Here is a 13,006-nt window from a genome sequence, read left to right on the forward strand (position 1 = left end):
CCGCAGGGCACAGCAGCAGTGATGTACTAGTACAAACGATATATTACATGCACAGAGTAGAATTAACAACCCTATAAAGCATTCATAATCACTAATAACATGGCATAAATAGAAGACAAAATTAGTTTGAGTTTCGGCTCATAAAATCGGAATATGATTGTGTTAAGAATGAAAGACAGAAATAGAGCCATAGAATACAAAAAAAAAAATCAGACCGAAAGACAAATGTGAATTAGAGACTGTAAATAATTATTGCGGCAATTTATTTCATTTCGCAGGATATGAAATTTTATATTATTATCAAAATATTGCATCAAAAACACAAAGCATTCTTAAACGTACAAATGGCAACGAAATTTAAGTAAGGGATAAAGTTGAGCGAACTGAAGTCACGACGAAAGTAGGCCGAAAGACCAGGGCGAGAGGGAGAAGTATGTCACGAAACTAGACTTAAGGGTGGCATTAAAACATCGCAGGAAATACAAGCAAAATACGTATCTTAATTACGAAGCGCGTATTTGGCGCTGAAAAAGAATAAATGAAAATGTAATAGGTCCGGAGGAAAATTGAACAATTTCAATGATTCCTAAATTGAAACGAAAACGTCGAAAATGAATGTGTAGCAGCTGGGAGGGCAACTGCGAAAGAAAAGACCATTAGTAAATTTTTAAGACGTTTTCTTTGGTAGTAGGCGGTAGAGCTCATACCTATTTTTTACCGCCAGTTAACAACCTGGAATCGAGAAAAAACCATTTAGAATTAAACGCGTCTTGTTTGATAGTGCTCGTAAATGTCGCAAACAATATAGAAACAAGCACATCAACGGTGTCATAGGAAGCCCAGTTTTTACTTTTTTCTTGCTGCTGCCAACGAAGAAGCCATGACAATTCTTTTTTTTACATAACAAAACGCTCAAAACAAGACACTCCGAATTCAAGTTAGTTTACGGGTGAGTTGAGTGCTTCAGTACTTCAGCATAGGCCTAAACGTTCTTTTGCTCCCTCGCCAAGAAAAGGATGGAGAGGATCGCATGTCAAGTTCAAGGTGAAGCAAAATTGGAATCAATTTCTTTCTTGAAAAGTCGACGTCTGCAATGCTTCTGTTGTTTGATTCTCTATGATTGTTCACCCAATATCTCTTTTCCGCTCACTGCACTCTTCCGCATGACTTCCACGGCGTCTCTTCATTCTCGATTGACACAGACGTCACTCTGCTGAAACGATTTCTTTTAGGCTTCATCCCAGTCGGCTTCACTTAAAGCTACTGATCGCATTATTTTTTAACTGAGCCTCCGTTTTATTTTTATCATTTTCTTTTCTTCTTGCTTGAACGAAACGCAAAATAAAAAACAAAGTTTAAAACAAATTTTTAGGTCTTCACGCTCTATCATTATTTCAGCTACAACAGTAGACAGAAACAAGTAGCTTCACAAGATAGCGTTCGGTAACACGGAGCGCGCTCTAACAAAATCTTAGTAAGGTTTTCAGTTATGAACCGGTTCCCAGTTTAGCGCGGAAAAAGGCGTCAATTTCAATATTGTCGATGTCGTCATTCACGAGCACAGCAAGCAGCAAGGACGCATTTCCTGCGTGATGTGAGCCACGTTGCCATGCGGAGAATTTCGCGCTTTCCTTTGAGCACTCGCGCCAAAATATTCACCACGTGCGCAGCCACTTAGCAACAGCACGTGCCACGGAAATCTCCCTCGTTTCGGTGGGTGAACCGCAAAAAACGAGAGGCAATTTGAGTCCTTCAATTTTCACCCCACTCGCGGCGTACACAGCAACCCCCTCTCCACCCTAATACTTTCCCCTTCCGTTCCCTTAATCTTATCTCCGATTCCAGCGCTGTCTTGATCGACACAACTGCGAAGCGTAGAGAGGCTGACGGAGGATTCGGCACGCGTGTTTGAGCGGGTACGAGAGCGAGCGGGGGAAGGGTGCGCTGTAAGGGAAGATGGGGTTGGGGCTGGCGGCGGGGCCGTGGAGGTGAATAGAAACCTCCTTCCCTCGTGCCCTTCATTTCACAAGCGTCACTGTTCGCGCGTATTTCCTCGGGGCTCGTCGCTACACCGCTGATTTCGGGGACTGCCAATGACTTCGGCTTCGCGCCCCGCTCACCGACGAGCCGAACGCCGCAGCGTCGGCTTATTCATGAGCCTGGATGGCGCTCCGCACGCGACTCTTGGTCTTCGCCGAGGGGAAGAAAAGGGGAAAAGAAGTGTGGAGGGGAAGATCGCTTCGCGGGGAAACCGGCGGCGGCTGCTTTGCCGTCACCCCAGCGGCGCCGAAGGGAACGGCGGGAGAGGAAGGGTTTTTCCTCGTTCGCTTCTGTTGATGCGGCTCCGAGGCGCGTTAAGAATTCAGTAGGGACTCGGTATTAAGCGGCCAAGACGGACTGCGCTGTAGGCAAAGGTGCGCGTGCCGTGCGTGCGGGAGAGTACAACATGGGGAGCACGCGGCAGCGCCACTCTACTTCGGCAGTAGCAATGGTGTCGGCTCCAGAGGGAGGCCACCCTGCGAGCACAAACAAACGCACATTCGCAGGCACGGAATCCGAATGATTAAACTTTGTGTTGCTCTCGAGGCAGCCCGCTTACGAAAGAGTGGGGGGAAGGATGAGGGAGAGGGTGGCATTGGAGAGGGGTGGTGAGAAGTGCTCGCAACCAGAAGCGGCGGCCGCGTTGACGTTTAATGATGTTCCTATATAAAGTCGACGAGATCCCGGCGCTAAGGTGGGAGCGTGAGCGCGCGCGCGTGCGGAAGCGTTGACTGAATAGCGCCGAACAGCCACGGACTGATGCCGCTTGCTGCCTCGGCAAGCGGGGCTGTGTGTTCAAGCGCCACCGCCCTCTAGCGCCCACTAGTGTTCCCTGCCGCGCTCGCCTCTTCTTTCCACCTCGTTCTTTCTCCCTATTTCTTTTTTTTTTTGTTGCCTGCCTCTCTTTCGCCTGGACTCCAACCTTCGCTGTCGCATCTCATGACTGGGACTCTCGCGGCATCAGCTCGTTTTGTATTTGTTCGCTGCGTAGCTGTGCGACAGTCGCGCCGTGCGAACGTTACACACCTGGGGAGGGCGAAAGCCCGGGCGGAAAGAGTGGGAGCAGAACAAACACGTCACAGATTGTGCTGATTTCAGCCGAACCGTAGAAACAAACGAGCCCGGCGTCCGTTCCGGTCTTCACGGCGCTGCGCTTGCATCGGCGAGCTCATTATGCCCCGGCGGCGGATAAATTGCGTTTAGTGAGGGACGGGTTTCCGGCGGCTCCAGAAGTGCTGGTCGCTTGTGGTTCTGTCCGAAAAACAAAACAAAAAAGAGCAAAACAAATTTGAGCGGCGCTTTGGGTTGAGGAATGTGGGTAGCGGCTGTGACTGACGTTAGGTCTGCGTGCCTTCTTTCATTCTCTGGCGGTAGACTGTTCTGAGTAATGACTGCGAAGAACAAAAACCATTTATTTTTTGCGTTTTTCGTATGTCCGTCTTTTAGACTGACAATGGTGGTTTTTAATGTACGCTCACTGTAATGGCATACGCCCGGCCGTATTCATTTTATTCCAGCTCAACGTGAATGCTTTTCATATATTTCGACAAAAATACAGAGAATATTCTTGATTTATATAATAAAGTACACAGAAAAATCCCGTTTGTCATGACAAAGTATTTCCGACATTTTATGGTTTAGTTCTGCCTTTGCAGAAATTGTTAATTTATTAAATTCCTCGTGCCCTTGCGAAGCGATTACCAAATAAAAATTCTTCACGCAAAACGAAAACCCCAATTTAATAGCAGAGCTAGTCATTGTGGCATACAGGTACACCCGTCTTAAGTTAACCCAACGCAAAAAACGCGTACGAATAAAATATAATGAAATTTTTGGGTAAATGCAGTAAATAAACAGCCATTAAACACGTATTGCAGAACGGATATTTCCGAAGAGACGGGCGACACGCAGTTTATTGCCTCTATAAAGTCTTTTTACACTTTATCCATAAAACCCCTGAGGGAAAAAGTTGTACGATGCTCAATCAGGCTTCTCATACAAATCTTGTACAATTTGTATGATATTGTATAATTAATGTATGATTTCCCAAAATTTAATGACAATTGTGTGGACATTTTTTATGATTCGTAAGACGACTCTATGACATTTTTATGACAAGCTGTATGAAAGTATAGAAAACCATAACAGCACTTGTTATTTTGTTTACACAGTGTTTACACGACCTAAAATGCAACGCATCATAAACCTCAATATAACTGTTGACCAAAAATATTAAATTTTTATCCCATTATGGGTGTTTTTGTTTTCAAATTTGCCTTCTAGTTGTCCGAAAGGGCACGAACAGCAACAGTTACTGTTAAGGTAACTCGAAATCTCCTTTCGAACAAGTCGACCAAACTGAGACACTGGATTTTCTGTACAACCGACTACACTGCAGTTCAAAGAAATGAAAGGTTCCTCTAAGCTAACGTCACCAGAGTTACCACAAGCACGTCCTGGCAGGAGTCAGCAAGTACTTCCGCCTCAATCGCCTTCGAAACGACTGTATCTGCTGTATACAGCCTAATTTCTATTTTTCGCAGCAGCTCTAAAGGCATTGATATATTCATGACCCTCCAAAACCAGACTTGGGCCCAACCCTAAAGGCAAATTCTTTGCGGAATAGGTAATTCTTAGGAGTATTAAACCTTCTGCGAAAACATAAACACACGGTTGACAATAAGCCTTCAACATGATCAAGATGCAGATACACTGATGTATACCCAGGACATCTGAGCTTCACGACGACTTTAAACGACCGCACCAAAAAAAAAGAGGGACAGCTGCCGTTAAAGAACTCTAAAAATTGACTACGGCTGTCTCAAATCTTCCAACAAACTTGATGAGCATAGGGTCCGGTAATCATTGCGCCCCACACACTCGCACATTAATTACCCTCCGTACAGCACACCACACAGAAAAATTTCCCGGATAATCTTCCTACGTCTTTTATTGGGAATGCCCATGTCATACACACATAATGTAGGCGTCGTCCACAACGTGACAACAAATGTCCAAAACCTTATGCTGTCTTGAGAACATTGCTACAAACTTCTTCCCAGACCTGACTCGCTCTGACCAAAAGAAAAAAGCTGTTGCGACCGCAGTTAACCCACCGCGGTAGCTCAGTGGTAAGGGCGGTCGGCTACTGAGCCGGAGTACCCTGGTTTGAAGCCGACCACGGCAGCCGCATTTCGATGAAGGCGAAACGAAAAAAGGCGCCCGTGTGCTGTGCGATGTCAGTGCACGTTAAAGATCCCCAGGTGGTCGAAATTATTCCGGATCCCTCCATTACGGCACCTCTTTCTTCTTTCACTCCCTCCCTTTTTCCTTCCTGACGGTGCGGTTCGGGGGTCCACCGAGATACATGAGACAGTTACTGCGCCACTTCTTTCATAAAAAAAAAACAAATTTCATTTTTTTTATTTTAGAGCAGCTGCAGCCGTCCTTTATCCAGCACGGGCGCAAAGAGCTGGGAAAGGGAGCGCAAGACCAATTGCTTAGATTTTTTCCTTCTCTCTCTCTCTCTCTTTATGTCCCTCTGTGAACATGTGCCGGTACGGGCACAATTATATTCAGACCAATGTTTTCCGAGGAACTCCCCAATGAGTAGGTTTGCAATAAAATAACAATTAATCATTAGTACCCACCCAAGGGCAGGCATACGAGCATATGATTAGAAAGAAAATCTATGCAGCTTTTGTATAAATTCGCAGCTGAAAAAAAATCATCCTGGTTAGAAATTGAAACTCGGGACCTCCATCTGTCTGGTGCAGTCTCTCTACCAACTAACTATTGCAACCAGTATGGCTAGCAGATGATACGGCAAGAGCTGTTTCCTCTCTAGTCATATGGCTGCGCTTCGGTGGACTTCTTTACTACCTCATGGTTTCTCTAGTTTCAATGGCTGGTATCTTTAAAGTGTATGTTAAGGAACTTCTGCGCGACAGTATATTTGCTTTTCACCATAAAAAAATTAACCCTAAGGCCCACAGTATTATAATGAGAGCCTGAAAAGAGATGTTCCGCTCACAGCAAGATTTATTTTTTTTTTCAAAAAGTAAGTTGAGTCTTGTTAGCCAATTTATGCATTGAACTTGGAGATATAATGGTGGCTAGAAATTGAACTTGTTTATTTTTGGTCTAGCTGAGTTCTGGCAAAGTAAATAGCAACAATCGTCGTTTCTAAAGGTTAAGAAACTTTCAGTCATCTCTGGAAGAAATATGAGTCAGTTATTCCTTATAACATGCAGATTTCTCGGAACGTCAATAATATACTAGTTGGTAATGCTTATCATTTGTCCTTTTTATTATTATCTTTAGTTCAATTGTCGAGTAAACAATACTGTGAAGCGACTTACAAAACACATTCCAACTAGAAATTCTGGCAGCTATTCTTTTTTTAAACTTTAGTCCTCCTGTTTCCGTGAAAGCTTACGCAGAAAACAGCACATTGTTTCTCAACTATGTTCTTAGATACTTCCTTTAATCATAAGGCTGTGAAGCTCTAACACCTAGTATGGCCGTGCAGCATCTGTGCCTGTCGCTCATGAACTGGACATCAATAGCCGTCAAAATAAAAGCAAATAGAAACAGGGAACAAAATTTTTGTAACCTTCACATTTATTTGAGACCAATGCGATTTTTTTCCTCAGTGTGAAGAAGCACAGATTAGTAAAGTTACTAGGATTTTGTTGCTGCGTTTCTCAGCTTTACGTATAAGCAACAGGCTTGTAATTGATAATAACGTAATTGCTTGCCTTACATTATTAGCTTTTAAATTGCATGATTCGGAAGATCTGACAACGCAATTGTAATTACGTTTCAAATAAGAAGTTCAAGCACGAGCAAGTAGATTTTGTCAAATGAAGCGCATTTTAAAACAACATTTAGAGGTGCAGGTATATCAGTTGTTATAAACATCACCTCTATCGTCACAAATTGTTCTGTATCAGAATTAACCACTGTAATTGAGCTGAACAGGTAATCAAGATGAATAGTATATAACGCAAGAATAAATAAACTGGACGACTTCCGCTATACCTCAAGAATAGTGTGCCAAAAAAGCGAGCATCCAGAGCTAGGCATAACTGGGAAAGCCTTTGCTTTTTGACGACCGCTCACAGAGAAATAACGTTTCCAGAAGCGCTATCAAAAAGGGGGAAGATAAAGCCACTATCTTTAATGTATGCATGCGAAATGGTCACGCCATTGTACTCAAGAGCACTTTTCAGCCCGCTAGCCTAGGGATGCAGAGCACGCCGATTTGAAACAGGCTTGCACTGCGGCAGCAGCGCTTATCAGATAGTTTAAGCCGCCGGCATCTCGTCTTCACTTGTCTGGTGTCTTCGCCATTGTTGCTTTTTCAAAGTGACATCCCTTACTTCATGCTCCTACCAAAGAGAAAAGAAAGCCTTCAGAGTTGACTTGCTCCAATCCCAGTGAAGGCTACTTTTTTCTACTTTTACAGCGTAATGAACGAGTGACATGGCCTTCAGTGCATTAGAGTGGTTAGCTGTCGTGCTACGTTTGTTTAGTAGAAAACAAAAAGACTTCGTCAGCTACTGCGAAGATCCGTGAATTTTTTTCTCTGACGTCTCCGTAACCAGGCATGCTTGCGGAGAATGTGCCGGGTGTGCTGGAATGTGCCGGATGTGACAGGAATCAAAGTACGCCAACTGCCATGGATCCCTCGAGGCAGCGTCGAGAAATCACTGGAAATCGAGAGTCGCCCATTCGAGTGGAAGAGCGACAAGTCATTCCGTTAATAGAAAGGTGACCGTGCGGCATCGAAGCAGCTTACGGTGAGAGCTTCAAGCTGTCGGAGCCTACGCGCTGCTACCCGGGCGCTTCCAAACATCCTTTCCACATGAAATTTTTCCAATGGCTAGAAGCACGATCGCCGAAAGAAGGCATATCCGATCTTTTCAGCAGCTAACTGGGTTAACAAGAAATAGAATATAACCTTTAACAGCATCACTTAAATTATCTCTCTTAATTGTCTAAGTGCTTTTCTTTCGGGTATTCTAGTGTTTTGAAGCACTAAAGCAAGAAAAAAAACATTTTTAAGAGCAACCAGGCGGCGTAAGAGAGTTTTTATAAAATATTTTTTTCTCTCTAATTTGGAGCAACCAAGAAATAACGGTCGCATTAATGTGATAATATAAAATGTCCACGACAACTAAAAATTGCAGTTAGTAAATATGAAATAAATGACTAAAACTTTTTAGTGATCAAATTTTGCCTCGTTCTACCCCCGCAGTTGGGAGGACTGGAACGCCGATAGGCGGTATGGGACACGGATACAATACTCAGAAATATATATTTTTTAAATTTACATTATAGGCAACACTGGTTATGTAACAGGTGTTTATGGGAAGACTAAGCATTTTCCAAAAATAGGCTTCTCATGGTAAAAATATGGCTCTTGCGGCATTGTATTACCACTGCCGGCGGATACCGGAAAGGCGGTGAATTGTCTTAAATAGTAAGCCGGTTAACTTATTTCTGATGATTAGCTTTTTAAATATCAAATTTAGGCAACTGGTTGCAAAAAGAGCTTTTTAGCTGGTCGTTAGTAATAGCCATATCATTTTTTAGAATTTAGAAAACGCGGTTACAATCGCCGCTGTGACTGTACAAAATGTGGCTGCATCGCGCGAAAATATATGCGCTTTCGAAAGCTTGCAGGCAAAGCGTCCCCTCCGGTGCACGTAGCTAGTTCAGAAAGCCAAATTTTGTGGAGCCATAGCGCCAAGGGTAATTGCGTTTTCGAAATTATAGAAACTGATATGGTTATTGCTAACGGCCGGCTTCAAATCTCTAATTGCAACAAGGCGCCTAACTATACTAGTTAAATAGTCAATTATTAAAAATTAGCTAACCAGCTTACTACATAAGACGATTCACCGGTTTTCTGGAGCCCACCAACACTGTAATACTATGCTGAAAACGCATATTTTTACCTCAAAAACCTATTTTCGAAAATTACTTGGTATTCCCTGAAGCACCTGGTCTAATGAAAATTATGACTTCGGTCGTTTTTATCCTCTGTATTTCTTTCTGGTTGTGGGAACTTGAACACCGCGTTTCTGTTTTGTACGTATTCACCAAATGCTGCATCTGAAAGTAGCTGTTTCGAATATCCCATATTTATTCACCAACTTTATAGTTACTTCAATATCGTCCGCGATTTCGATTGTCGCCGCAAAGAAGTTAACTGACCTTGTACTGCCTTGCTTCACGTTACTTTTGATCCCAAATACGTACTTCCACAGCCTTATCCACGAAAAAATGAAACAGCCCTCTAAGCTATGCTGGCGTGCGTTAATGAATTGTGGGCGATCCTTTTCACGAAACTAAAGTCAGCAGAGTGAGGCGCCCATAAAATTACGCAATACAGGACACACCGCTATACAGGAACCATCATGAACAACCTACTAGGCCCCATTCTCGCCATTTTTGGACACACCGCTAGGGCGCGAACGGCTCCTTTTTTATTCTGCATTTTTTTGAGCTTTTAATCACAAGAACAAATCCGAACTGGCCAAGCACACAGCTATTTTAATATATATAGCTACTCTAAACTCAACAGTTGTATACAGGGCCAGTTCAATTTAGTGGAAGGCAAAATAATGCGACAACTTTACTATCTACAGAAAATAGTCGTCAAGAGCGCGCTATTAAGGAGAATATAGCCTAGTGCAAAATCACATCAAAGATATATACTTATACCTAGATGACCAATAGTTACGCTATCGAGTTGCTCATATCTTGTGACATCACTTTTGCTACAATCGTCTGATACCAAGGTGACGGGTTCGATCGCGGTCGTGGTGGTCGTACTTCGATGGAGGCGAAATACGAAAACACTCATGCTCTGCGCAATGTCAGCGCACGCTAAAGAACCCGAAGTGGTCTGAATTAATCTGTAGCCCTCCATTACGATATATCCCATAATCGATGTGCCGCTTCGGGCTATTAACCCGAACAATTTAATTCAACTGTTTTCGTGCAAGCCCAGCTAATTCAACAATAAATTCTCTCCTGAACAATGCGGCACCCGGCACCCCTCTAAAAGATACCTTAACCGTTCTCTGCCGCTTACGGACGAGATTAAAAGACGGGATGGGGTGATGTCCCACACTTCTCTCCGCTTCACCCTGACATATCTCTTAACAGCGTCGCAGAGAGGAAAAAAAGGCGTTTGTTATCAATGGATTCCTAGCTACGCACGACAGTTACGGTGATTTTAAGCACATCGATACAACCTATTTTCGATGCTATAGTACTGCTTATTTCCATCTGTGGGTTTATGCTTGATCAGCAAGCTAAGTGAGTCATGGAAGTGAGTCATCTTTAGAGCCGAAATCACGGTCTCTTGCCTGAAAAAAGTTTATCATGCCAGTAACGTGAGCCATTTTGAATGGGACTTTTCGGTACGTTCGTTCAATACAATGGGTTTTTGCTAAACTACTGAGACTACTCATGGGAGAGTTAGTCCGACTATCCCACTCCACCCGCTTTCCCATGCCTCTCAGAATTTCTTTATATGTATACTACACACATAAATATCAATGTTTCGGATGTAAAGTCCTAAGCATTAAAGATATTATTATGCACCAAAGAATACGAGAGCAATTGAACTCACATATTCTGTCCGGCTTAAGAGTCATAAAACCTATACATACTGCTCGTTTCCTAAATCCTCAGTCGAGACTGCGGTGCAAAGTAGGTAATGTCCATTTCTTTTGCAACCTTTTCTGGAAACCTTTTCTTCTGGATACCACTAATTTTTTTACAATAATTATCTTCGGTCAGAAGTGTTTAGCGCCATCGTCGCAACCGGAATCACACAGCGTGCGAGTCGAAAACAAAACGGAGAAAAGAGGACAAGACAGAGAAAGCTGGGGAGGAGAGAGGCGAGCGGAGAGGAGGCGGAGCCACGTCACGTGACCGACCCGCTCTCTCGCGACGCCTGGTGCAGACCCTCAGTCCGGACCCCGGGTTAGAGCGAACGTGGCAGTGCTCTGCGCGAGCGCGCCGCGGATTTCTTCGCCGAGGTGTGCCGGAAGGGAGGAAAGGCTACGCGCGCTCTTTTTTCCCACCTTCAAGCGTGAAGGGACGCGCGCTGGAAAACAAGGGGTGCAGGGTGCGTGACACTCACCGGCACATAGCGCACCGCCGAGCAAAGCAGCTCCCCGCTTTCGTGTTGCACGCTAGCAACGCCGCGGCGTCCGCTATGTGAGGCCGATTACAGCAGCCGCCCGCACTTTTGCTGACGTCAGCGGATTAGACGAAAAAGTGTGCGACGAATGGATTAGCTCTTGTGTCGCGTCTCCGCCAAAGCATCTGAGATCAGCTGCTGCGGCCGCTCGACCCCAACAACGACGGTGTTTCGGAAACTGCTCCGGATTATGTGACGTGCCATCCGTGTCGCGGTCGTCGGCAGCGAGTTCACGCACCAACACGGGACGACCGGAAGCCCGGGGCGGCCAGGTTCGTCGTCCCATGGGGGGGCTCTAAACTCGGGACCCTGCCGTCGCTGCACCTGCTGCCGCGATGTCTCCGCTCACGCTTTTCCCGAACAACCCCGCTACCGGCGGCGGGACCCGCTCATCTTCCTCGTCGCACGGCACGGGTCAGACAGTGGGCCTGTGGGCCGCTCTCAGTTCGCTGGCTGTGCTGACTTTTATGGTGCTTACCCTGGCAGCTGTCGATGAAGACGGTGAGTGCCACGCTCTCGGCCCTCTTAGGCTGGGCTCCTCGTTTTTTCTTATCTTCGGACGAAGCCCGCAACTCAACAGCAGCCAAAGCGTCGAACACGGAACGCGACGCAGTGGTTGAGAAGAGCGGTGCGAAACTTGTGCCGCAGGCCCTAGTTCATAAAAGTCAACACCCCTTTGAAACTGCTAAACATTCATTTTGTTTTTTCATTACGTCATGCTTTTTAGTCACATTATTGTGTCGTCAAAACTGGGTTCTATGCTTATATAGGAAGAGAGTCTTGGACTTTGGGCGGCGGCCGGTTAGAAGGAAACCGCATCGGCGATGTGTTCCTGCCGAGCTCCCCTAATAATTTCTCGGTGCGTAGTCGCGAGTGTGGAAGATGGCGCAGTTCTAGATATATTACTGAAGAAGCTGCCGTATGTTTTCAGCTTCACAAAGATCACGCGAGATTCAGGAATGCTGGTAACAATTTTTGCACGATGAAGCATACAGTAACTCCTTAATTCATTGCTCTGTCGTCACCTCCGTGTGGGAATGCACTGAAATTTGTCAGTATCTCTGCATAAAATACCGCTCTGTTTAAATGAATAGAAAAAATCAAACTGCCGTGCTCTGCCACGGAAGCAAGCGCTACGCATCGATGCCCATTCTATTTCACTCATGTTTTTTTAAGTTACGGCATTCATCGTGCTTTCTAGGCTGACACGGGCTCGTTCTGACGAGATAAAAGAACTAACTTTACGTGTTTTTTTAGGGGTATTCTCCTTTCACAATGCTCAGTAGAATGATTTTCGATTTTCTGGTGCACTGCGACTATCTTGAGAAAAGGATTTAATGGGCATAAGAACATCTTTTAAATCTCGCTTTCTTGAGACAGAAATCAAGTTCTTGAGTCCCATTTTGTGGCCAACTTGTGAGTCACATTTCATGGCCACCTTGTGAAAGCTCGTAGCATAACTGAAACATAGAAACATGACGTTGACGTTGCGCTAGTTTTATTTGTTTTTTTTTATTTCTTCGCTGACGTATTCTTTTTTAACGTAGTTACACTCAGCCTCGCACATATCGCCACCTTTAGAAGGGTGAAAAAAGGAGGTCAACAAATACTGCATTACGTTCCCGATATTTTACTTGAGCGTTTTTTTTTTAGACTTTCCACGTAACGCGTCCACAGCAGCATACTGGGAATAGCTGCCACAGTTGAGTCATTTCTTTTGCACTACGATGTTGCAATTAC

The 13,006-nt window shown here is 44.7% G+C and overlaps 1 protein-coding gene across 1 annotated transcript in view; it reads left to right on the plus strand.

Annotated features, from left to right (window-relative positions):
- The first annotated feature begins 11,032 nt into the window (after positions 1-11,032).
- The window catches only part of LOC144123598 (zwei Ig domain protein zig-8-like), a 192,247-nt gene continuing 190,273 nt past the window's right edge, over positions 11,033-13,006 (plus strand). Inside the window, exon 1 of the mRNA XM_077656404.1 lies at positions 11,033-11,767. Within this exon, the coding sequence (XP_077512530.1) occupies positions 11,602-11,767 (166 nt within the window). The 5' untranslated portion in view covers positions 11,033-11,601. The remainder of the gene's footprint in view (positions 11,768-13,006) is intronic.

The sequence above is a fragment of the Amblyomma americanum genome, chromosome 3 (assembly GCF_052857255.1).
Source record: "Amblyomma americanum isolate KBUSLIRL-KWMA chromosome 3, ASM5285725v1, whole genome shotgun sequence".
Taxonomy (NCBI): Eukaryota; Metazoa; Arthropoda; class Arachnida; order Ixodida; family Ixodidae; genus Amblyomma; species Amblyomma americanum.